Source organism: Poromitra crassiceps (genome assembly GCF_964638095.1).
Source record: "Poromitra crassiceps genome assembly, chromosome: 5".
Classification (NCBI taxonomy): Eukaryota; Metazoa; Chordata; class Actinopteri; order Beryciformes; family Melamphaidae; genus Poromitra; species Poromitra crassiceps.
The window spans coordinates 13227289-13253421 of NC_139642.1; the positions used below are offsets into that span (position 1 = coordinate 13227289).

At 44.1% G+C, this 26133-nt stretch overlaps 1 protein-coding gene across 1 annotated transcript in view; it reads right to left on the bottom strand.

Moving 5' to 3' along the window:
- Nucleotides 1-1192: 1192 nt before the first annotated feature.
- Nucleotides 1193-26133, bottom strand: part of LOC310776317 (NLR family CARD domain-containing protein 3-like) — a gene marked incomplete at both ends in the record, with an annotated part of 50420 nt that continues 25479 nt past the window's right edge. The window contains one exon of the mRNA XM_083636519.1: nt 1193-1731. Within this exon, the coding sequence (XP_083492645.1) occupies nt 1193-1731 (539 nt within the window). The remainder of the gene's footprint in view (nt 1732-26133) is intronic.

Genomic DNA, 26133 nt, shown 5'->3' on the forward strand with positions numbered 1-26133 from the left:
AAGCATAATCTCAGCAGCTGTGTTTGGTCACAGTGTGTTTCTCTCTCCCTCCTCTGACACAGACACTGAGGAATCAGAGAAACAGGCAGCGCACACACACACACACACACACACACACACACACACACACACACTGCATGACTCAACAACAAACCTAAACCTTCACATCATGTAGCAGCTGTGTTTGGTCTCTGTAGGCTCTTTCAAACACAGATCACGCAAAATTGTAGTTCGGGAAGCCCGTAAAGCCTGGCAGCCTTGCCACAGAAATTGCTTTCACACAGAGCCAAGCAGCACGGCCACATTCCCGTGCTGCTGTGCACTTTCAGGTGAAATCCCCTGCTCCCGGATTGAAAGGCGAGCGGAGGGATTTCCAGCTCCTCCTAGCCCAAATTAATATTTTCATAGGTTAGTGTAGCCTGGCTACTGTATGATGAACGAATTCATTCAACAACAATAGCCTACTTCCCTCCTTCTCCTAGTCCGCTGAGCTGGGAGGATAGGTGCACTCGCATGGTGGGCGGACTCGCCAAAACGGGCTCCGCCGCCGCACTCGCATGGTGGGCGGGCAGATCGATATGGTGTCCTACTAAAATTGAAACGATACACGACCGCCCGCATATCAAACAGCTGCAGTCTGCATAACGTTCGTCGGGGGAATAGTATATAGGCTATAAATGCACATGACTACTTAACGTTAGTAGTTTTTGTAAGGGAATGCACAGAGCTGATTTCGAGGGGGAATATCATCAGACCAACTCGCCACAGACGGCTATAGCCCTCTGAAGCTTATTATTATATCCGTTAATTTTACCTAATGTCAACATCGTTTGAGCATAAAGCCTAACCGCACGGAGCATTCCTCCTGGCCTCCCTGCAGTCATGATTGTATAGGCTACTTTTTTTACTTTCACTCCTGCACTTTCTTGATACATGAGGTGATTTCCCCTGTAATTTTTTTATGAATGAGCTGACCATTCGCACCTTTTCTGGCTTGCTGCGACGACGCTTTCAAATGGAGGCGGGTTGCCAGGTAACCCGGCGCTGTTACTACCTACCGTCGCGGGACAAAAGGCGTAAAACAATTATCCACCAAAGCGCGTTCACGACTTTCACATCGGATGCGCGAATCCTATTTTCCGTGCATTTTTCGGCTTTCAAGGCCGGTGTGAAAGAGCCTAGTGTTTCTCTCTCACTCCTCTATCTTACACAGAGACACTGAGCCACCATCATACAGATAGAACCCAGGGTAGAGTGGTTCAGTGAAGGTGGAGTAGAAGGTGTAGATGTGAGTCAGTGTGTCAGAGGAAACTGTGTAGAAGGACAGAGAACCAGCAGGCCAGTCAAGATACACTGCGATTCTGTTAGAGACAGAGGAGGAGGGGAGAGGTATGTGTGTGAATCTGTTATTGTGCCAGGCAGTGTAACGATCATCATAGCACCTCAGACTCCAGGACTTTTCATTCCCTCCAAGCCAGCAGTCATCACCCCATCCTCTCCTGCTGATTCCTCTGTAAGTCACTCCTATATAAACCATTTCTTTCCTCTCCACCTCCCAGTAACAGCGACCAGTCAGACCATCTCTACACAGCAGCTGATGCCAGGAGTCAAATCTCTCTGGGTGATCAGGATATGACTGCTCCTCTCTCACCCTCGTCACCTTTCTGTTGTCTTCAAACAGGAGGAGGTGTATCTCTGCTGTCTTTGGGTCCAGTGTGAGTTCACAGGCATCTGATGAGAGAACAAGACTCAATACAGCAGCAGCTTCTCATCTGGGCTGCGTTTCACAATAACAATCATTCTTAGTGGTTATGAAGATATTTTACAAGTGATTTTAAGAAATGGTTGATTGTAGGTTTTGACCACATTCATGTTCACATAAATAGGCCTTTTGTCAAAACCTTAACAATAGACCAAATAAAGTGTTGTGCTGCAGGAAACTCTGACAGGTTCCATTTAAAAAGTAATGGCAATGAGACGCAGAAACACAAGAGATGAACATTGTATGATGTGAAACACAATATTGAGCCAGACTGGGACACAAGTCACTGTTATTAAGCTGTTACCAAGTTATACACACACACACGTGTGGGGCTCTGTGAGTGTTTTCCTCCCTGCTCCTCACAGCTGATTAGGAGGTGCACAGCAGGTGTGCGAGGAGCCGAGAGAGACGCCGCACGCGACACGAGACAACGGAGCTGCAGCCAGTCACACTGGTCAGCTGAGCCACACGAGCACGAACCACAACAAGACGCCAGCCTACAAGCTGCAGCGTGGGAGGAGCTTACTGCCATCTCACAGACTCGCACGAGCTGACTGCGAGAGAGAGAGAGAGAGAGAGAGAGAGAGGTAGAGAGAAAGAGGGAGAGAAAGAGAGGAGGGAGAGAGAGAGGGAGAGAAAGAGAGAGGGAGAGAGAGAGGGAGGGAGAGAGATAGAGAAAGAAATAGAGAGAGAGATAGAGACAGGAAGAGAGAGGGAGACAAAGAGAGAGAGAGAGGGGGAGACAGAGAAAAAGAGAGAGGGAGCAAGGGAGAGAGAGAAAGAGAGAGGGACAGACAGAGAAAGAGAGAGAGACATTGTGGGAGAGTGGAGGAGTGGAAGTGACTTCACACCTCCTTCAGTGAACTCTTAGTTTGATTCATGTTGATTCATCAGTGTGTGTGGCTCCATGAGGAGGTGATACAGGTCCACATAACGGCTAACTCCAAAACCTGGCATCAATCATCTTAAAGTTGAGCTGAACCCAAAAATGACTTTTCTTTTCTTTTAGTTCAAATACCTGGGTATGCAGTGCACCTATTTAATAATGTATGCAAACAAAATCACAACAATCTAATTTCTTTAGTTTTTCACACTTTTTTTACATCAAAAGTTCATTTTTCAAGATTTCATTGATAACAGTAATGTACAGTTTGCTGACGTCACCTAGTACTATCAAATTTCTACCCCATTTCAACCAATCATATCACGACATGCAGCTGTCAATCAAATCTTCATTTCTGGATAATTTTCTCTTCCAAATGAAGTAGAAAATGGCGCCATAGTGCTTGTCATCTGGCAGAATTCCTATCCCATAAACTAACTACTAACTTGGCCAATTGTTAGAAACATGAACAAAAAACAAAAACTATAATCTCTAAGAATGCAAAGAAATGTAACTGGCTCGTTAAAATGCGCATTCCAGGGATATCGTATCGTTACAGCAGCGATAATGGCGTGCATCCGAGAGCTTGGTTGTCAGGGGTCGCACTTCGGAGATTCCAGGCCGACGTGCTGCACTCTCCGCTCGGCAACACGAAGCCAGCTGGCTCCCTGCGGCTCGCTGAGCTCCACTCCTCCCGTCAAAAGGCTCTTCCCGAGGGGAGCACCACAACACACTGAATCCCACTCGATTTGGAGGCGGAACACGCCAGGATTGGCCAAAGCCGAATCCAGTCCCCAGAATTGTCAAATAAAATCATTGACATGATACTATGACCCACCTCTCAACCTGTCATCTTAGACAAACTATGTTTTCAGTCTGAAACGGACTCATTATGCACATGACGAACAGGTTCAGTTCGACTTTTTTTTTTTACACCACGGTCCTTATTTCCAGCTTACTCACCCAAATAACTTTGGTTTCATTCGGATGTCCATAGAAGATTTTGAGCTCGGAGTAGCATCCTCAAACAGGCTATAACGGGCGCAAACGGGGCAAGGTGCATGCGCTCTGTAAATAACACATTTTCTGTCACATCGTGGTTCATTGTGGTCAGGGCCGTAACCAGGGTTCCGAAATAGGGGAGGTCCAGCAAGGGGAGGCGGATTCGGCGAGTTTTTTCCCCCCCCTTTTTTAGCCATATTTAGAGTAATATATCATTTTAAATCAACATTAGGATTATACTGTTGTGATGTCATTATTCAGTATATTCTCTTTCATGTCACCACCTGCTCAGCTCTCCTGTCAACATAATTGTAACTAACAAACACAAACTGTTTTAGCCAAATTCATATCAAAATGACACCTACAAACACAGGTACACAACCCAAGCCGTACACAACACACAAAGTCATCATCGATAATAAAAAAAAAACATACAGAGGGACATTTATTTATTCCTGATAGGAACGATTGAAAAATAAAATAAAATATATTATGTTGTTTTTAACTTTACACCACCTCTTTTTGTTACTTATTAGGTCATGAAACTGAAACCATGCATATAGCCACCTGCATACCTGACTTCGGGAGCTTGGCAATTGGCATCATGCATTGTCATGGCACACATTCTGTGGCCTTCAAATTCATATTTTAGCACCACCTTGTGGCAGTTTGTTGTAAAACTGTATAGTGTTTTCTTAGTGGTCAGTTCAGACCATGTGACTCATAGGTTAGAGGTCAACCAGGAAAAGACTGTAGTCTGCCAGTTTCTCCATGTCATGTGGTCAGACAGAAAGCTCCTCTCCACTTCCCCTTTACGTTTTGTGCCTTGGAGAGCCTTTGCTTGTAAGTTTGTTACTTTGTCTGTGTTCTGTGCAAATGTGCATATAAATAATTTGGAATTCATGTTTGGATTAAAAACGAACTATTATGTGATAATTTAATTAGCTAATGTTAAAAATGCTAAGCTAGGCTAAATGTAGCTTCTTGTCATATCATGCTAACCTGAAGGTAGCTTATTGTCATAGCATGTTAGTTGGTATGTTAGCTTCTTGTTGTAGCATGCTAGGCTAACGTAGCTTATTGCTATACTGGAGCATGTGCATGAAGGTTGTTTGTAGGCTAAGCAATGTACATTATTTTGTGCTGTATTTTAAGAACAGTCTGTAAACAAAGCATTGTATCTTTATTTATTTCAGTTTTACAAAAAAGACAAGAAACGAGAAGAGAAAAAGAACTCAGTAAAACATCTCAACTTTACACCTGTGTTCGACTTTCTCTGCATCTTGTGTGTTAGCTATCTGTCAGTTTGGGCGTATATGGAACACGCTCAAGGGACGGAATAGTAAAAAAGCAACCTCACAGCGGGCACTACAGTTCAAGGAAAAGTTCACCTCAGGCATTCCTCACCCATCATCACGCTTCATACGCCCAGACGGCAACAGCAATACATGATGGCAGGGAAGGAGCCTAAGGTTGGAGATTTAACGGAGCAAATCGAAGAATTGGAGACGAGATCCATAGCCTCCATTTCAACACAAGGATCAAGACGCTCCACAGCAAGCGTAGCCGCAGCTAAGGCTCGTGCCAAGCTTGAGGCCGCCCGACCCAGAGCTGAATTTGTCAAGAAGGAATCTGAAGTTTTGATTGAAAAGGCTCAATTGAAAGTTACAGAGGCCCGTATGGAAGCAAACATAGCAGCTCTAAGGAATGAAAGTGAGGTAGCTGCAGCCATTGCAGAGACTAAAGTGCTGGAGGAAGCAGCTGTAAGTGAGCGTGGAGTGAAAAGCTCACTAGCTTCCGAACGAATTCGTAACTACATCCAGTGTCAGTCCAAGCTGGGGTCGCTAACTCCTGAGGGGGTCGAGCCATTTCAACCACCACCTATAGAGCCCATCATCCACGAACTCAGATCTGAAACACCATTGAGGCAGCATCGCTATACAACTCAAAGTGTTAGAGCTCCTTATAGTGGAGCGGCTAAGTGCTATAATCTTTCAATTTGTGATACAAGCGTGAAAATTGGCATGAGCAGTCTCCATGGGTCACTTGACAAGAAAATTGCCCGAGCCAATTGAAATTTCAAGATGGCTGGCATTTTTCAAGAGGGCCACCACCTTAGTGGAGCAGTTAGGCCTAAGTAATCATTTAGTTGGTGATACAAGCATGAAAATTGCCATGAGCCTTCAGGTCTTCAAGAGAAGTGGATGGCTCACGGCTCACAGTACAAAGCTGTATATCAGGTTGCCTTTCCTCCATTCTCAGTCTTCTGTGACTTCATCTGCAGAGAGGCACGGATACGTAATGATCCAAGCTTTGCACTATCATCAGGGAACCCAAGTTCATCTAAACTGGAGCAGCCAGCCAAGAGGCAATGGAAAAGCTCAGTCTACACCCACAAGACAGAGGTCTTATCAGAGTCAGAGAGGCAGTTCAAGTACTAACTTGGATGATGTTGTCAAGCTCTGCCCACTTCATAAGAAGCCTCATCCTCTCAAGTACTGCAGGGGGTTTAGGAGCAAGCCTCTAGAGGAGCGTAAGGCCTTCTTAAAAGAAAATGGCATATGCTTCAGATGCTGTGCTGCAACCACTCATCTAGCTAGGAACTGCAAGGCAGCCATCAAATGTAAAGAATGCAACAGTGATGCTCATATTGCAGCCCTTCACCCAGGACCACCCCCTTTAATTTCAACTGAGTATGGCGGGGAGGAAGGAGCTGAAGCACTTCAACCTGCTGTCACTTCAAAATGTACCGAAGTCTGTGGAGATGGTGGAAGTGCCAGGTCCTGCGCTAAGATCTGCTTGGCGAAGGTCTACCAAGAGGGCCGCTGAGAGGAGGCAATCAAGCTCTATATAATCCTAGATGAACAGAGCAACCGATCGCTTGCTAGAACCGAGTTCTTCGACCTGCTGAATGTCAAGGGAGCAAACACGGCATACACCCTACGCACCTGTGCGGGTGTGACAGAAACCACAGGGAGAAGGGCCACAGGTTTCATTGTGGAGTCCTTCGATGGAGTGACAAAGGTGAAACTGCCAACTCTGATCGAATGCAACAATATGCCAGACGACAGGGCCGAAATTCCAACTCCTGAGGCAGCACAGTGGCATGCTCACCTAAGGCCCATAGCTCATCACATTCCTCCACTGGATCCGGAAGCCCAGATTATTCTACTCTTCGGTCGTGACATCCTACAGGTCCACAAAGTGCGAGAACAACAGAACGGACCCAACAACACCCCTTACGCACAGAGACTCGACCTAGGTTGGGTCATGGTAGGAGATGTCTGCCTAGGATCAGTGCACAAGCTTGCAGCTGTAAGTACGTACCGCACCCATCTACTTGACAATGGACGTCCTTCCCTTCATCCTCCATGTCCCAATCGGTTCTGCATCAAGGAGAAGTTCAGCGTCAAACCTCCGCCTGAAGTTTCTCTAGCATGTGACACACTCATCCTCGACGACTGTGCCATAGGGAGCACCATCTTTGAAAGGTCAGAGAATGACGACAAAGTTGGACCATCTATTGAAGACAGGCTCTTCCTGGAAATCATGGATAGAGAGATGTTCAAGAATGACAGCAACAGTTGGGTGGCACCTCTCCCGTTTAGAACACCACGCCAGCGTCTTCCCAACAATAGAGACCAAGCATTAACACGCCTAAATTCCCTTCTACGCACACTTGAGAAGAAGCCTGAGATGAAGACTCACTTCGTCACCTTCATGGAGAACATCTTCAATCGTGACCATGGTGAGGTAGCCCCTCCCCTGAAAGAAGGTCAGGAGTGTTGGTACTTGCCTATCTTCGGGGTGTACCATCCACAGAAGCCCGGTCAGATCAGAGCTGTCTTCGACTCCAGTGCGCAAAAACAAGGCATCTCTCTGAATGACGTTCTTCTTTCTGGTCCAGACTTAAACAACAGTCTACTTGGGGTTCTACTGCGTTTCAGACGGGAACCGGTGGCTGTGGTTGGAGACATTGAACAGATGTTCCACAGTTTCATAGTAAGAGAGGACCATAGAGATTTCCTTCGTTTTCTTTGGTTCAAGGATAATGACACCAGCAAAGAGATCATCGAATATCGCATGAGGGTGCACGTGTTCGGAAACAGTCCGTCTCCTGCTGTGGCCATTTATGGTCTTCGACGCGCAGCTGCCTATGGTGAAGAGGAGTACGGCTCAGATGCCAAGCGCTTTGTTGAGAGAGAGTTTTACGTCGATGCCCACAGCTGCTGGAGCCATCGACCTGGTATCACGAACACAGGAGATGCTCGCCCTCTCAAATCTGAGACTCCACAAGTTTGCCTCTAGCAGCAAGGAAGTAATGGAAGCATTTCCCGCCGAAGATCGTGCGAAAGGACTCAAAGACCTTGACCTGGATGTGGATCCTACTCCTATCCAACGCAGCCTCGGGCTGAGCTGGGACCTGAAGAGGGACATATTTACCTTCCGTGTAGCTGACACGAAGAAGCCTTTTACACGTAGAGGGGTACTCGCTACTGTCAACAGTCTCTTCGACCCACTCGGGTTCGTCGCACCCATCACCATCCAGGGAAAATTCCTGCTCCGGGATTTATCAAGTGAGGCTCTTGACTGGGATTCCCCCCTTCCTGAAGAAAAGGAACACGAATGGAGCACATGGAGAAAATCACTGCATGATCTCAAGCAGTTGGAGATTCCCAGACCATATGCTGCCGCCACCCTGTCTACAGCCCTGAGAAAGGAACTTGACATTTTCTCTGATGCTTCCGTCCAGGCGATTGCAGCAGTGGCATACCTTTCGTGTCATCGACAGCGAAGGAGCATGTCACATCGGATTCGTCCTTGGTAAGGCAAAGCTAGCACCACGAGTTGCTCATACGATTCCTAGACTGGAACTGGGAGCTGCTGTTCTAGCTGCAGAGATAGCAGACATGGTCACAAGCGAACTAGACTTCATGCCAGATGCCGTGGAGTTCTACACGGATAGCAGAGTTGTTCTGGGATATATCTGTAACCAGACAAGACGTTTCTACGTGTACGTCAGCAACAGAGTGCAGCGTATCAGAAAGGTCTCAAGCCCAACACAATGGCATTACATCTCTACAAAGCATAACCCTGCAGACCATGCCACTCGCTCTGTACCAGCAGCTCTGTTGAACACCACCACCTGGCTCACAGGACCCGCCTTCCTGTCACAAAACGGAAAAGAACCATCTCTAGAAGAGGAGAGGTTTAACCTCATCGATCCAGATACAGATGCAGAAGTTCGTTCTCTCGCTACCACTCTATCTACTGAGAGCTCCTGTCTGGGATCCCAGCGCTTTGAACGATTCTCTTCATGGAGGTCACTAGTGAGAGCCACAGCTTCCCTCATACACATCGTCCAGTCTCGTAAGACCACAGATGGTCAGGACGGAACCTGCAGATCGTGGCACCACTGCGCAAAGCCTCGCACAGTGGAGGAACTGCTGCAAGCAGAAGCAGTCATAATCAAGACTGTGCAGAGAGAAGCCTACAAAGAAGAGCTTGCCTGCATCGCCAAGGGAAAAGACATTCCAAGGAACAGTGCTCTGAAAAAACTGAACCCTTATCTGGATGACGAAGGCCTTCTAAGGATAGGAGGTCGGCTTAAGCATGCCACTCTGGACTACAAAGAGAAGTTCCCTGTGATCATTCCAGGCTGCAGCCATGCCGCAAAACTACTTGTGGAACATTACCACGATCGAGTCAAGCACCAGGGTCGTGTGTTCACTGAAGCCGCTGTTCGCACCGCAGGATATTGGATTGTTGGAGTTAGGAAGCGTATCAACAGCATTCTTCACAAGTGCGTGATATGCAACAAGCTTCGTGGGAAGGCAACTGAGCAGAAGATGGCGGACCTACCCATCGATCGCCTGAGCACTGAACCACCATTCACGTATGTCGGGCTAGACGTGTTTGGCCCTTGGACGGTCGTTGCACGACGTACACGAGGAGGGCAGGCGCAAAGCAAGAGATGGGCCACGCTCTTCACTTGTATGAGCACTCGTGCCATACACATCGAGCTGATCGACTGCATGGATTCATCCACTTTCATAAATGCCTTGAGAAGGTTTTTCGCTCTGCGAGGACCCGTAAAACAGATTCGCTCGGATTGTGGGACCAACTTCATAGGGGCCTGTAAAGAGCTGGAAATCCTGCCGACTGATCCCCATGAACCCAGAGTGAGGAAGTACCTTAGCAGAGAGGGCTGTTCGTGGGTCTTCAATCCGCCGCATGCATCCCACATGGGAGGAGCCTGGGAGCGGATGATAGGTGTCTCCAGACGCATCCTTGATTCCATGCTGCACCAGACTAGCCCCTCTGGCTTGACACATGATGTGCTGTCTACCCTGATGGCAGAGGTCACAGGAATCGTCAATTCACGGCCTCTTACTCCCATTTCGACAGACCCAGACTCACCTTTCTTGTTGACTCCAGCCATGCTCCTCACGCAAAAGGTCTGCACTCTCCTTCCACCCCCAGGCGACTTCAAGGAAGCTGACCTCCATAGACAACAATGGATGCAGGTGCAGCATCTTGCCAACACCTTCTGGAGCAGATGGAGGCTTGAATACCTGACAACGCTTCAGAGCCGATCCAAATGGCAAGAAAACCGGCAAAACCTGAAGGAAGGTGATGTGGTCCTTCTTAAAGATGCTCAAGCCAAGCGCAACGAATGGCCCATGGCTCTTGTGACCAAGGCAATAGCTTCCAGTGATGGACGAGTCAGAAAGGTCGAGCTCAGGGTTGCAAGGCATGGGACAATCAAGACATTCTTCAGACCGATTTCTGAAACAGTTCTTCTTATGCCAACCAAAGACTGATATTTATTTATAAGTAAGCCCGGATGGGTATGTTCTTCTTCTGTGGTTTCTCTAACAGAAGCGCTTCTCACTGCTTCTTCTGAAGCACATCCGGGGCAGGTCAGAGTTGACTCGTCTGTTACAGTATGTTGTTGTTAGCTTAGCAGCCTAGCTTGGCATATAGATACTGCCATAATGAACCGCGATGTGACAGAAAATGTGTTATTTACAGAGCGCATGCACCTTGCCCTGTTTGCGCCCGTTATAGCCTGTTTGAGGATGCTACTCCGAGCTCAAAATCTTCTGTGGACATCCGAATGAAACCAAAGTTATTTGGGTGAGTAAAAGATCATATTTTAAGCTGGAAATAAGGACCGTGGTGTAAAAAAACGAAATCTCCTTTAATGACTGTTGATTCTTTCATTTGGCTTTTTCCTTTGTTTGCATTGGCTTTATTTGCATCCTGTTGGTTTGATTTTGGTTGCAATGCATTTATATAATTAAATTGGCTCCTCCCTAAATCAGTGTTACATTTAGCTGGTTATTCTACCCTACTCCATATGAACTCCATACACTGAGAAAACAAGACATTAAAGTCTGTTCTGTTCTGCACTTCTTTGCCAGTTGGCGGCGCCAGGACAGCCTAGCCTGGTAAACCGCCCGTCACGTGAACTCACATTTCATTTGGTTCTCCGTGACGGTCTGGACCCGCACATGCAGTTAAGATGATTGGTCGAGCCATGCCGGGCCGACGAATCAGCGGCAGCCGTAGGCGGGCTCAGGCGGTGGGTACATGGTCTTTGTAGTTCTTTTCACTCGTCAACATGGCTGCCGCCGCGGAAGTGACAGGCAGTCTGAATGAAATTGAATGTAACGTTCCCAATTCTATGTATTAAATTCTAAAAAACGACCCTCAACATTTGGGAAGGCTAAGCCACACAACTAGTTCGTTATAATCTAACTAAATGCTTCGAAGGTGACTTTACGACCGTGAGCACTCAATCAATGAATACCACGGAGATCATCCACAGGCACCTTCGGCGATCTGATTGGTTGAAGTTAACACCCACCAGCGGTGATAGACAGATGGGTCATCCAATCACCTGCCAAGTAGCTTGGAAAAAGTGCCCGCCTCCGTCAGCGGGTCTGGTTACTTCATTCCCAGATCGACTGGTTTAGTGAAACCTATGTGGAGCTATACCGTCCATCTGGCAGCGTCAGGTTAAGGACAGCCTGCTGTTGGAGACAAAACAGTCACTACTCTTGGCTGCAGTGGACACTGGATATTGGACTCTTATGGACGCTGGACTCTTTTAAATAGGCACATTTTTAACTTGTATTTTAGTAATAAATCGATTTGTTTTTTAACTTTTACTGTTGTTTGGGCCAGCACCACTCCCCTGTAGAAAACAAACGTATTTTATTCTTAAAGTCACACTCCACACCCTTGAGACACATTTTAACCTCTTGCATTGCACCGTAACAGGGCGTTACGTTTCTGATTTTTTGCTGTTCATCTGTCATTAACATGATGAATTAGGTAGTTAATTCTGAACAATGCTGTTCATGCTACATACCAAATTAATCGTCTGAATCTTGCTCTCTTTTTTTAATGTCAGGCGACTTCTTAACACCATGTATGCCGACCACAGTAAGACCAGCGGTGCGGCAATTTTGTCACTCGACGCACAGAAGGCGTTCGATCAGGTTGAGTAGCCTTATATGTTTGAGTCACTACACAGATTCGGATTTGGTGATTCATTCATATCCTGGGTAAAACTCATATATGCCAGTCCGTCATGTTCAGTCATAACCAATGGTGATAAGTCAAGCAGGTTTGCGTTACTTCGTTCGGTCCAGCAGGGCTGCCCGCTCTCACCGGCCCTCTTCGCCGTCGCGCTCGAGCCCCTCGCTTTAAAAATACGTGCTCACCCAGGTATTGCAGGTCTGAAGGTCGGAGGTATCGAGACGCGCATTAGTTTGTATGCAGACGATGTGATATTATACCTAAATGACTCGGAGAAATCGATCCCCCCCCTCCTAGAGCTAATCACCTCCTATGGTAAGCTGTCCGGATATACAATTAACTGGACAAAGAGTGACTTTATGCTTCTCTCTGATCTCTGGTTTCTTGGAAAGTCTCCCATTTAAATTGGCAAAGGACCGCCTCACCTATCTTGGCCTGACCATACCCAGAGATCCTAAATTAATATTTACGGTAAGTTGAATTTTGGTGATTTTGTTTTAAGACTTAAACAATGTATAGAAAACTGGAAAATCTTGCCCTTGTCTATGATTGGCCGTATAAACTCAGTTAAGATGGTTTCGCTTCCCAGCTTTTCCATCTTCCTTACATCAGTTTTTTTCAAAGAACTGGACTCAATAATTCTGTCCTATATTTGGAATTATAAAAATCATAGAATTTCGAAAATTCACTTGCAGAAACCCAAGTCTGAAGGCGGGTTGGCCTTACCAGTGTTTAGGCACTACTACTGGGCTGCCAATGTTAGAGCTCTAATGTTTTGGCGGCAAGGGACCCCTGACAATTTAGCTCTCGGGGCCCCCCTGTGGCTGAAAATGGAGGCCAGCACTATTGTCAACTCTTCTCTGCCAGCAATCTTATTTTCTAAGCTAGAGAGGCCGGGGACTCTTAAGGATTTGGGTTTTGTTGTGAGAAACTCCCTCAGAATTTTAAACCAAGTTAGGAAAGTTTTGAGTCTCCCAGATGTTTCGATCCACACTCCCATTTGTTTGAATCACTCTTTTTTGCCTCCTTGGTCAGATAGAAACTACCATGCCTGGAGTGTGAGGGGTCTGGCTTCCATCAAAGACCTATATATCGATGATCATTTTGCATCCTTTGACTTGCTGAAAAGGAAGTTTGAGTTGCCCGGCACGGACTGGCTCAGATTCCTACAAATCAGAAACTATGTTCGATCCAGCATTCAGACCTTTGAAGCGCTCCCAAATGAACATACTCTTTTTGATGTTTTGCTGAGCCCTCCTCACTCCAGGCACCTCATCTCTAGATTTGTGTGTTTATTTGATGATTGTACCATGGCCTCTACTGAGAGGATCAGAGAGGCATGGCAGGAAGAACTTGGTACTGAATTATCTGACATTATATGGGAAAGGAGCCTGTCGGTTGTACAACTCTGCTCAGTTAATAGCAGACATCAGCTGATCCAGTTTAAAGTCACTCACCGTCTCCATTACTCCAAGCATAAGCTACATAAGATATATCCCTCAGTCTCACCGCTATGTGATAGGTGTCAGGGGTCGGAGGGCACATTGTCACATGCTTTTTGGTTCTGCGCTTCACTGTCCGGATTCTGGGCTAAGATATTTGACTGGTACTCGAAGGCTTATAAAATAACCCTTCAGCCCGAAGCAGAACTTGCCATCTTTGGCTGCTCGGAACTCTCTGTGGACTTCCCCACAACTGTGCAGCAATCTCTGACGCAAGGGACAATTGTTGCCAAAAAACTCATCTTGAAGAATGGAAGTCTTCTACTTCGCCTCCTTTTAAACTGTGGCTGACGGAAATGACCTCTGTTATACGGATGGAGAGGATTAGGTTCCTGAGGACCGCCTCACTGAAGAAATTCTTTGCCATTTGGGGCCCGTTTCTGGCCTACCTTGTTGAGGTTGCAGGAGATGGATGAGCACAAGAATGTACCTCTTGTAAAAATATAAGCACCTTACATAACTGGTAGCACTGAATGTTGAAAATGTGTAGTTATTTTTATTTTTGTGTTTGTTTTTGTTTTTTCCGTTCTGTGTCTGAGCCTGTTTGTCTTGTTCGTATGTTCTTCTGAAAAGCTGAAAATAAAATATATAAAAAAAAAAAAAAATCGTCTGAATCTTGCGCATCAAACCCTGTCTTCCTTTTTCGGATCAGATCAACACAGCGGAAGTTATAGCCGTCTTTGTACAAAGACAAAGACAACATTTCAGATTATTTGTCTTTTTCAAATGGCTTTTTGGAAATCCGCCTAGGTATCTCCCTACAAAAACCACTGCCAAATACTCATGTTTTGGTATTTTTTCATCTTCTTTGAGTTGGGATGTGGTAGGCCTGTGGCTATGTCTCCATTGGGTTTCTAGCCATAAATACAACAACCATAGGTAAAAGTGTTTTTTATTCTAGGCGAGGATCAACCACTGTGTTTGACTCAGGGTCAGTAACACATAAGAGTCATTCTGACACTTGGAACAGGAACTTCAAAGTCTTACCTTTCAGAAAAGGTCAGGCAGTTGTCTGTAACCCTAGCGGTTAAGCCACAGTAAGCATTTAAGTTTGGGTATGTCGTTTTCACCATTTTCTTCAGAAATAGGTGGCTTTAGACCTTTATTTGTGTTCACATTTAGACAAAAAAATCCTTGAACACAAACAATGGGAAATTTCAGAATGACAAATGTATTTGAAATTACAACCCCAATTCAGAAAAAGTTGGGACGCTGTGTAGAACTTAAAGGGGGACTAACCCCCCAGATATGTATCAGAACAGTGATTTGAAAAAACCTATGGAAAAAAACAAGAAATGACATATACTCTTGTCTATACTATACTCTTTGGCTGTGTTCAGCCCAGGATTTTTTTTCGGAAATCGACGCCATTACAGTTTGCCCACCGCCTCGAAAATAATTTATTTGAGAGTTGCAATATCTTTATAAATATCAACAACTAGCCAATGCTGGTGGCCTGTATGGAAACAGCATTGCTCAAAATGGTTGAAAGTTATATCAATTTGGCCATTCAGTGGCGAACTAGAAATTTAATTATTTTTCTCCCATATGTGTGTGCGTGGCTTGTCTATGTTACGTTAGGAGAGATTAGTGACGCGAGGCTCGTTACCGCAGCACACAGCACAGTGAGGACAAACGCCCCGTTCTCAGCTTATGTAATCACAATGCGAGATTTCTCCACGTCATTCCCTCGTCCAACTTGCGATAAACCGCGCGCACCATGAAATCCATTTTAAATTTTCGTTTATGGGCTTTTCGTGATTCTTGTTAAAAGTTACTGCAGCGCAGGGCAGTGTATGTGACAGTAGACCTCCATGTGAAGAGCTCCGCCCACGCGTCCCCGCTGCCTGGAGCACAGCAGCTCGTGCTCGAGCTCTAAAAGGCAGGGTGCCTACGAGCTGCTGCCTGGCCGGCAGAAAGTGCTCCAGACTCGGTGTGATAATCCTGTAACAGCATTTGAGCTTATTCAGGTAAGATATTAATAATGTAATGACACATTCAGCGATAAACTGTCTACAATGAAGACATATGTCAAATATGACAACGTGGTGTTCAGTATTTTAAGAGCACAGGTTTTTTCTAGCGTACCTACTTGCCTGATCAAACCCATTCCGCGCATTCCTCAGCCCAGCACAGCAAAACACACAAGGCAGCGAGTCCACGTGGAGGAGGAGCGCACACACACAGAGACAGAAGTGTGCTGCTGTGCTGCTCACCCCTCCCCCAGTGCCCAGTCGCTCTGCTGACTTCATTTCCTGAAAAGTTGGCGTTGCTTTCATTGCACAGTGACGATATTATAGTAGCCGATGTGTTTAGAGCAGCTTTGTCACGTTGTCACGTCGTAGTATAGCGTTATATTTTACATGTGCGCTAAACTGCGATGAGATTTGTTTGCGGAAATGGGCGGGGATGAAAGTGAGGCTCTCACTTTGGTGCTGGGGCTCGGAGGAGCTGATTGCTGCAAACACACAATTACCCCTCCCTCCCTCCGGGCAGAGCGTCAGTAAGTAAGTAAGTAAAATTTATTTATATAGCACCTTTCACAGAACAAGGTCACAAAGTGCTTCACAGTTCACATCATCAAATACAGTTAAAACAATGAATCAGCAATTTATCAAACAACAGTGAATCATACAGAAATGAATGAATCACATGCAACACAAGTAATAAACAGTGAAAAACAAGAGGCTAAGTAAAAGCCAAACTGAAAAGATGCGTTTTTAGCTGCTTTTTAAAAATGTCGATGGAGGCAGCACATCTTAAGGATAGTGGAAGGGCGTTCCACAGATTGGGGGCAACAGATTGAAAAGATCTGTCACCTTTAGTTTTAAGCCTCGAACGAGGAACAGCTAGAAGGCCCTGGTCCGAAGACCTAAGTGTGGCCTGCTGGTGGAGTAAGGATGTAACAGATCACAGATGTAGGTAGGTGCTTGACCATGCAGGGCTCTAAAGGTGAAAATAAGAACTTTAAACTGGATCCTGAATTTGATGGGCAGCCAGTGTAAGTGAGCTAAAATGGGGGTAATATGGCATCTCTTAGTGGACTTGGTCAACAGCCTCGCAGCAGCATTTTGGACCACTTGTAATCGGTCCAAAGATGCTTTGCTAAGGCATGTAAAAAGAGCATTGCAGTAGTCCAAACGAGAAGATACAAAGGCATGTATAATCATTTCTAGCTCAGCTTGAGAGACAATAGAACGGAGTTTAGAAATATTTCTAAGATGAAAAAATGAAGTCCGGCTCACATTCTTAATATGTTTGTCTAAGCACATGTTTTGGTCAAAAACAACTCCAAGGTTCCTGAGATTAGTTCGCACTGAAGATGAAAGAGACCCCATACATTGCGCAACCTTAGGAACAATACTGTCCGGGGCAACAATAAGGACCTCGGTCTTATCAGGGTTCAACTGGAGAAAGTTATTGGCCATCCAGTCCTTAATGGCTGACAGACAGTTGAACAGGACAGATAGATTGTCCATTTTATCTGGCTCGAAAGAAATGTGCAGCTGAACATCGTCAGCGTAACAGTGATAAGCAACACCTTCAAATTGTCTAATAATCAGACCTAGGGGAAGCATATAAGCCCCGAATAAAATAGGACCCAAAACCGATCCCTGGGGGACCCCGCAGGACAGGACAGCAGTGCCGGACATATATGGACCAACAGACACTGAGAAACTCCTGTCCGCGAGATACGAGGAAAACCAGTCAAGGGCCGTCCCAGAAATACCCACCCACTGACGAAGCCTATCGATCAGAATGCAGTGATCCACGGTGTCGAATGCTGCACTAAGATCTAGCAGCACCAAAACAGAGCACTCACCTCTATCGGAACACATCAAGATGTCATTAGACACACGGAGAAGAGCAGATTCCGTGGAGTGCCTCTGACGGAACCCAGACTGGAATGTGTCATATATATTGTGTTCATTAAAAACAGCAGTAAGCTGTTTAGCAACAACTTTTTCAAGAATTTTAGAAATAAAAGGCAACTTGGAAATAGGCCTATAGTTTTTAGGCAGGGATGGGTCAATGTTAGTTTTCTTTAAAAGAGGCTGAACAACAGCATGTTTAAAATGGGATGGCACACAACCAGATTGAAGGGAATGATTAATAATAGATACCAGACACGGACCAATTAGAACTAAGTACATTTTTTAAAAGAGGTGTGGGTAATATGTCTAGTGGGCTAGAAGAGGTTTTCATAGAGGCCACCAGCTCAGTGAGGTCTTGCAGGGAAATTGGGGAGAAACAGTTCAAAATTGATGGCCGGGGTGGACAGACTGGAAGAGGTGTGGAAGAGGGGATGATGCTGGCCCTAACATCTCTAACCTTCTCCACAAAGAAGGAGAGGAAATTACTACAGTCCTCGTTAGAGAAAACCGGTACATCAGGGGGTGCGGGGGTGACAATGTTATTGATGGTGTTGAATAAAACTTTTGGGTTCCGTTTGCCTGGAGGAGATGAGGTTGGCAAAGTAAGTTGTGCAGCAGCTCTGTGTCCCCAGCGAAAAGGGGCACAGAAGACCACCAGTCGTCCTTGAGAGGATTCCAGCATTCGTTGTCTCTCAACCTAATTATATGGAATTCTGGACAAAATCATATCTAGGCTATAAAAAATAAAAAATAAGATTTGCATGAGACCAAATCTCATCATAGGGCCCCTTAGTATGAAAAAGGTTGGGAATGATATATAATCCTTTTATGATTATAGACAAGTTTCCTGGGCACTTCCGGTTTGCTTCCGGACTCGGCCGTGATCGTGTCTGCCGCTTCCGGTGTTTGTGAATACGGAGAAGCGTAATGTACTACCGTAGTAGCCATAGCGACCGCCGAAAAAATGCAAACTTGGGATCATTCTGCGAGTCTCCTATCTAATGAAAGAGTGTCTATCCCACACCCGTTGACAGTGGACACATGGGAAGATAATATGTGTAAATGGCCGAACGTAACTACAGGCAGGATTATAGCGTATTTTGAGGAATCAATGGCGGTGGACGGCAACACGATGAACTATCTCAAAAGCTCCGAAGCGTCAGCCAGACTAACGTTAGGTTACAGTCCTCTCCTCTGTCACAGTCAGTCAGACTAACGTTAGGCTACAGTCCTCTCCTCTGTCACAGTCAGTCAGACTAATGTTAGGTTACAGTCCTTTCCTCTGTCACAGTCAGTCAGACTAACGTTAGGTTACAGTCCTCTCCTCTGTCACAGTCAGTCAGACTAATGTTAGGTTACTGTCCTCTCCTCTGTCACAGTCAGCCAGACTAACGTTAGGTGTCTCTCCATTCAAAAACAACCCAGTTTGCCTTGATCACTGCAAAACATGACATGCCGTGTGTAGCCTCCACACAATAGGGCTACACACGGTAAATCATGGTAAATACGCAGCACAATACCCACCATGGGTAAACAGAAGAAGACTGGGATATTAACTTTAAGGCGACTCACTTCTAGACTTGAATGAAATTGTATTCACCTACTATCTGCTCCGTGGATTACCATTTTACAATTTCGGAGACGAAATTGTAACATAGCAACGTTGTTCCACAAACGTTGCTATTTAAAAAAAAAGTTGGGAGATCGGGTTGGGATTATAACGTTAGTTTGCCGAGTCGCACCTGGTAATCCAGAAATGGCGTTATGGTACCTTTGTCTACTTGTAGATCATCAAGAAACTTTAAATTAATAACATTAGATGTGTTTAACAGAGCTGTATATCGGGTCTAGCAGCTGATCAGCAGCTCAGACAGCCTCAAACACGAGGTGATTGTCAGCTCTATAATTCGCAAAATAGCAGTGGATGGAAACGCGCGCAGTGTTTTGTGACAGCCACGCACTGCACAATGTGTTCCAGAATAACCCATTGTTAATAACGTCTGCTAACGTTAGTGTAGCTGATGTTATCGATCGTTGTAAAAAAGTTTGGATATTTCGGCTGCTGCCTTCTGATGTGCTCGCTGCTGTGGACGTGTGGTATCTGGGCTGCCACCGCCCCTACTACACTATCTTATAATTGTCTTTGATTCTTAAGTATTAAGTTGTGGTGTACAGGGTAGAGAGAGGAGGGCAGTTAGTTACTGGGATTAACTAACCAGAGCAGATGAAAAGACAGATGGAGACATTCCGACTCCTTAACGCCAGAGGGGAGGGAGCAGTAAAAGCAGGGAGCAACAAAAGGCTTGATTAGGGTGACTAGGAGAGTTACACACAAAAGTACAGTTTAGGGGGTTACGCATACACAGAAGAAACAGAGGCTTGTTTATGAGAGGATGAGCACACATGCTCAAGTGCTCTCAAACAGTCACATGCACACATTCTGTTGTGATAGTGAGAGGAGATAGTGGGGATACTGGGGGGAAATGATCCTTCAGGCCATCGTAAATACAGATAACACCATTTGTTGGGGGACATCTAAGCAGGAAAGAGCAAGAAGCTGTGCAGGCCCTTTCAAAGATGAAAGAGACAGCTGTCAGATGGGGGTTTGATTGACAGGTGACACACTGAAGCAGCTTCTCAGAGAGCACATACACATTTAGGAAGGGAGCTGATTGGATGAGAGAGTGGGATATGACAGGCTGGGAGGAGGAGGAGGCTGAACCTAGGAAGTTTTTAAATACAGTGGACGCAGGTTCAGAGGTTAGGGAGAACACACTGAAGACTACCCCTCCATGACTCTATTAGAGAGCCATGTCAGATATCACATGCAAATAAAACAATACTTTAAATAGACATCATGTTTCTGTGGTTAATTCTTTCTTCTCTCGATGCATTTAAAACACGACAAAGTGGCGAGCCAAGCCGGAGATGGTTAATCGGCGGCCAGGATGGAGCAACTGCACACGGCAGGTGAGTAGGCCTATTTCTAAAATATTGGGATGCGCTGTGTGTTTGCTCTGTTTCGTCGACCATCACGAACGCTAGTGGAGTAGGGAGAGAGAAGTGAAGATGGAACTGTTTAAATTTAAATAGCCTAAATAATAATGCAATGATTTTAGAATAGTAGAAATGTTTGTTAGTGTTTAGGGAGAATAAGAGAGACTCTTCAGGGTTAACTGGCACACAGAGTCTGATCTGATAATAAGGCAATAGCCTAGCTAGCTACTGTGGATGAAGACAGATATAGACTTGGAATCACATAATGAAACCAACACGCTGAACATCGTTTTTTAGAATGAAGTCAGTGTGGGAGTGATTGTGCAATAACTGCTTTGATTAAGTTTTGCTCTAGTAGAAATGTTTGTTAGTTTTTAGTAAATTTGTCTAATGTAAACTAGGACAACAATTAGTAAATCAGACTCCGCCCTCCAAGCGTGATTAGGATTATTGATTGGTATTGCTTATGGATTCATGGTCTGATCAATCATGGCTATATAAGTAATACGGTCCGAGCCGTCGGTTGCCTAGGAAGTAATTAAATGTGTGTAAGCGATTTGGCGAGGTAACTGAGAAATATATTAATAGATTGATTGTGGGTTCACACACAAACCGTTTGGCAAAAATACGTGTGCAATTTTGGAAGATTAAAATGAAAAAGGGGTGTCTTTCACTCTAAAAAGTTGAAAAAGAAGTCGCACGGGAAATAGATCTTGGGCCCAAAAGCAAATAGTCAGAGTATAAGAGATATGGAAATAAGAGATGAGATTTTAGAGATATTGAAACGCGCGTTTGTTAATGTGTTATTGTTTAGGCTGTGTTATGTGTTATGTTCTATGTGCTATGTGTTATGTGTAGTATGATTGACTATGATTGATTGAGTATGTGTGTATCTGGCCAGATCGTGTGAGTGGTGGAATAAATGAAAGTAAAGCAATGTTTAAAATGGGTTTAATATTATAATGTCAGCGCGATCACATCAGATCAGATTGGGTACTTTGATTGCCACGCAACCAGATTGGGGGTGATGGCTAGAGTGGTTGAATAATGATAGATAAATAGGAAAATTGTCTCAACAGTGGCTAAATAAACTAGATTGTTAGTCTAATGCGTACAATAAAAGGTTGCCCCATGGCTATATTATGGGTTATTCATGTAATGTTAGTATATTTTAATAGGACTGATTTGAGAAACTGAAGAGGATCCAGTTTGCGTGATGCTAAAGCCGTTAGCCATTTAGCATGTAGTAGCAACTTTGTAAGATACTGGTCGAAATAATAACTAATTAAATTATATTTTTAGTCTAATGGGTAGAGTAGCAGTTCGCGATATCCTCACATCAAAGAGGACTGCTGAGATAGAGATAATAGTACATTTGAATATAAATTAAATTTTAGTTTAGCGAGCGGAGAGAAGTCAGTGGAGTGCATCATTCTTAGAGGCTCCGGGTGGAAAAGATGGCTGGTGATTTCTGTTCCGCCTGAGGAAAATGCGTTACGGGTGTATTCAATGGCGAGAGTAAGAGCGTGTATTTCCTTTGAGATTTTCAAAATAAGCAATAAGAGTATAAGTTTAGCGTGGGATCTTGCTAGAATATAAATAAATGGGTTTTATAATTTGTGGTGACCGGATTGATAGGAAACTGATTATGAAACCGACTAGATAATGAATATAATAGAATAGCGCTATATTTGTCATTCTTATAGGCCTATGGGAGAATAGAGGATATATATATATATTTACGCATATGGACCTAGACGTGGACTGACTGGTGTGTGGAGCATGGAGCGTGGTGACGTATAGTGGGAACGTTTGTGATTCTGGTTGGAACAGCTGTGATGGTGTGCGCGACTGTGTGATCGAAGGAGCGTCTGTGTGTATTATTTTAACAAAGCGTGAATAAGCAGACCTCAAATAGCCAATCTAAGTAAGAATAAGAGTGGATTGGAATAAAATAGGCATATGGGAGTAATCTATTAAATGATGAGTTACGCGGGGGACAGGATATGGGACTTTAGTGTGTGAATGAGGATTTCGGGGAATAATCATTTATTAAGCTGAATAAATATTGGTCAAAGATGGTTTTACAGATAGGCTATAGCGTGTGTGTGTGCGGAGATGAGATGACTGTTTGCGTCTTGAGAGAGAGACTGTAGTGTGTGGTAGCCTATAGGGATGTGGCTTATGTGTAGGCTGCTAGATGGTTTGGAGTAGCCTATAGTGGGAACGTTAGGCTGAAGTGGTAGCCTATATGATGATGTGAATGTGTGCAATGATCCGTGAATATTAATTTATAAAGTCGATTGGGTGCTTGATTGGTGTTGAAGTAGTTGCCTAATCAATGAATGTGTGTGCTGTTCTGTGTGCTGCGGTTATTCTTTGAGGCTGAAAGTGGAAATGAAATGTGATGTTTACACTACATGTTGGCAGAGACGCTATGTCACCTAGTGGAGGTTAAAGGCTATGAATAGTCAGTTATCTTGGTAAATCAGGCAGTCAGCGAGACAGCTAGATAAAATACCGCTGCATGTGTGTTTAGGTTGTTGTTCGTTTGGTCAATTGCAGAAAACAGAGACAATGAATACGCCATATGTTAATTAAGGCATAAGACTTAAACTGAAGTATTTTGATTGATGTCTAGTTGTGTAGTTAGGCCACGTATACAACAGTTTATGTTTGGGTTTATTTACTTATTTACATGTTTATAATACACTGCTGAATTCAACTTTCTGGGGTTACTGGTGTAACATCCTGATTCATGCGAAGCTAAAATGGAATGTGCTATACAGGACACCGTAGTTTAGTGTCAAGTCTCGCGAGAGTTAACGTGACTTATAGTCTGACTTCAAGATGACTGAATAAATAACAGTAGCTACTACGTACAGCTTGTGTGGATATCATTTAATAACTGATAGGTTACAGTGTGCCAGAGGGTAAATGCAACAACTGCTGAGGTCATTCTTCATTTTTATTGGTCCCATTCAGTCACATGTTTAGTCAAAACACGGAAGTGGTGGAGTAGGCTATTAGATATAGGGGATGAATCAGTGAGAATGGTTACTGTAGGCCACTCTGCAGTAGGTGTTAAGTAATACGAAATAGATAGGGGAGAGTAGACTGCAAGAAAAAGTTATGGTGATTTCTGCGAGTGGGGATTATTCTTCTAAGGGCTGTGTTTAATGATACTATTAAATAGGAATGTATAGGGATATTGTATTAGAATAAGAATAATAATGATTAATGACTGTAGACTCTGTTTGCTTTGGTCAAATGGGAAACTTTCAGGGATGCCGTAGGGGACCAGATGGTGAGGGCTGTTGTTTGCTCAGTACGGTAGTAGTGGTAATAAATAAGTTAATTGCAGCAAGTTGTTTTTATTTTAAATCAGCTTCCAAGTGACCATTAAACATATTCAATGCGGTTATCTATGACATAGAAGAAGAGGGATGTCTTGTCGTTTTAGCTTAATAGTCTATGCAGCGGAGAGTAGTATACTGCAGTCCATACCAGGATATGACATTGAAACTACAATACCCAGAGTGCTTTGCAGCGTGGAGCAGGAAGTAGATTTGGCCAATCAGCAATCAGGAGCCTAGGATTAGTGGTTGTGAGTTATTGTAAACTACGATTTGGGAAGATTATTGGTAAAGATTAATAGTATTACAGTGAAGAATCTTATTTAGTGTTATGAAAGTAGGATAATAATGTGCGGAGCCTTTTAAGAGAATGGGAGGTGATTTGATAATCGCATGTTATGTTTGTCTACTGTGAGCCGCCGTAGTGTTTACATGCTAAGCCTATCAGCGTGCCTCTAGCGGTGCCTGTGTGATGGAGTATCGGTAGCGTGTAGTCAAGTCAAGTCAAGTTTATTTGTATTGCACATTTCATACATAGAGGCAATTCAAAGTGCTTCACATAAAATGGTTGACAGGAAAAGAAAAGAAAAGAAGAGAGTAAAACGGATATTTAAAAGCATCACAACAAAACTTAAAAAAAAGGAGTATAAAAAGTGCAATAAGCAACAGGCGCGGCAGTTGCAGAAAGAGCTAAACTTATAGAGGACTCATTGGGTTTGCATAGTAGCTATTAGCAGTTAAAAGCGACGGTAAACATAAAAGTTTTTAGTCTATTTTTTATTTTAAATAGCCAGATCGATATCACATCTGCATGCAGCTCTTGCTATTAAAACGAGTGATCAGTTCACAGTGTGACCCTTGACTCACACACCGCATGTGAAGAGGAGTGATTTTACACAGCGAGTGAGTGAGTGGGGGAGCGAGAGAGAGCGAGTGGGCATGTGTGAGCGTATAAGAGACCTAGTTAGCGTGAGTGAGCCTGAGGCTGTGAAGGAGTGAACGGAGGAAATTGATAGATTGGTGAATGAATTACTCTGCTCTGTGTTAGTTGTGAAGTGGATTAGTTGCTTGCTAATATGGGGTTATAGATGTTGGTGTGGATGAACGTTCAGTATTGAATGGTTGGATGAGTTGCTTCATTGCTGGAACTGGATGAGTACTGTGGAGAATGTTGTTTATTGAGGTGAATGAGCTAGGGGGTGATTGCAGAGGATAAGCATTGGTGATTAGGTTGTAAATTCTTTGTGTGTGGGTGTTTCATGTTGAAGTGAGTTTGTCTTCCTGGGGGGAGTGATGGTATTTTGGGTTAGCTAACAGAGTATGAAACACAGATAGATGGTGTATGAAATTATTTAGGCTAGCGATAACATTAACTGAGGTTTGATAATCAGTAGCCTATATAAGAGCTCCAGTTTAAATTGAGTGATTGGGAAATCATTTATTAGGCTGTTTTGATGGATGGGGGTGTTTATTTGAGGTGCCAAAGAATCTGTAGCTCTGATTGATTCTTGGTTGTGGATAGAAGTTGATTGGAGTTATACTGAATGGGAGTTAATTGATGATGCATGTTGAAATATTGATAGGGGTTTGCGAATAGAGATTGCATTAGAATATTTGGATGGAGTTGAACCAGCAACCTTAGTGATTACTTGAGCGTTCAGGATGTTTTGGTGGGGTTAAGAATAGCACAGTGTTATAGGGAGGAGAGATAGTTTAAGGGGAAAAACGATGTCATCAGCAAAGTTAATCAGTCAGATATACTGAGATGGGGTTTTTGGCATACATGATTTGATATTTAATGTTTAAGTCAATCCAATTGAGCAATTTTAATTACTTGATTCTGTAGAGTAAGAATAAAGTAAAATAGAGTAAAGTCCCAATGATTGTCACACCTGAGTGTGTGAAATTAATATCTGCATATAGTATATAATAATACCTAATGAACCCTACAGGGGTTTGCTATTTGACTACTTCATAAAGGGAGGCCCTATTGATTAAAAAGATAAATTATTTTGTGGCTTTTTGATAGAAGCATTAGTGTGGGAAACCAGAGGGGTGGAGTGTAAATTATAGATGTGATCATATTAAAATTGTTATGGGGTCTGATTAGATGATGCTATCATCTATCCCACAAGCTTGGCTGGGGAGACCTGGATGAATCAGTGTTATTGAAGTTATGCTGTAACACACTAAGGCAATACTAAGG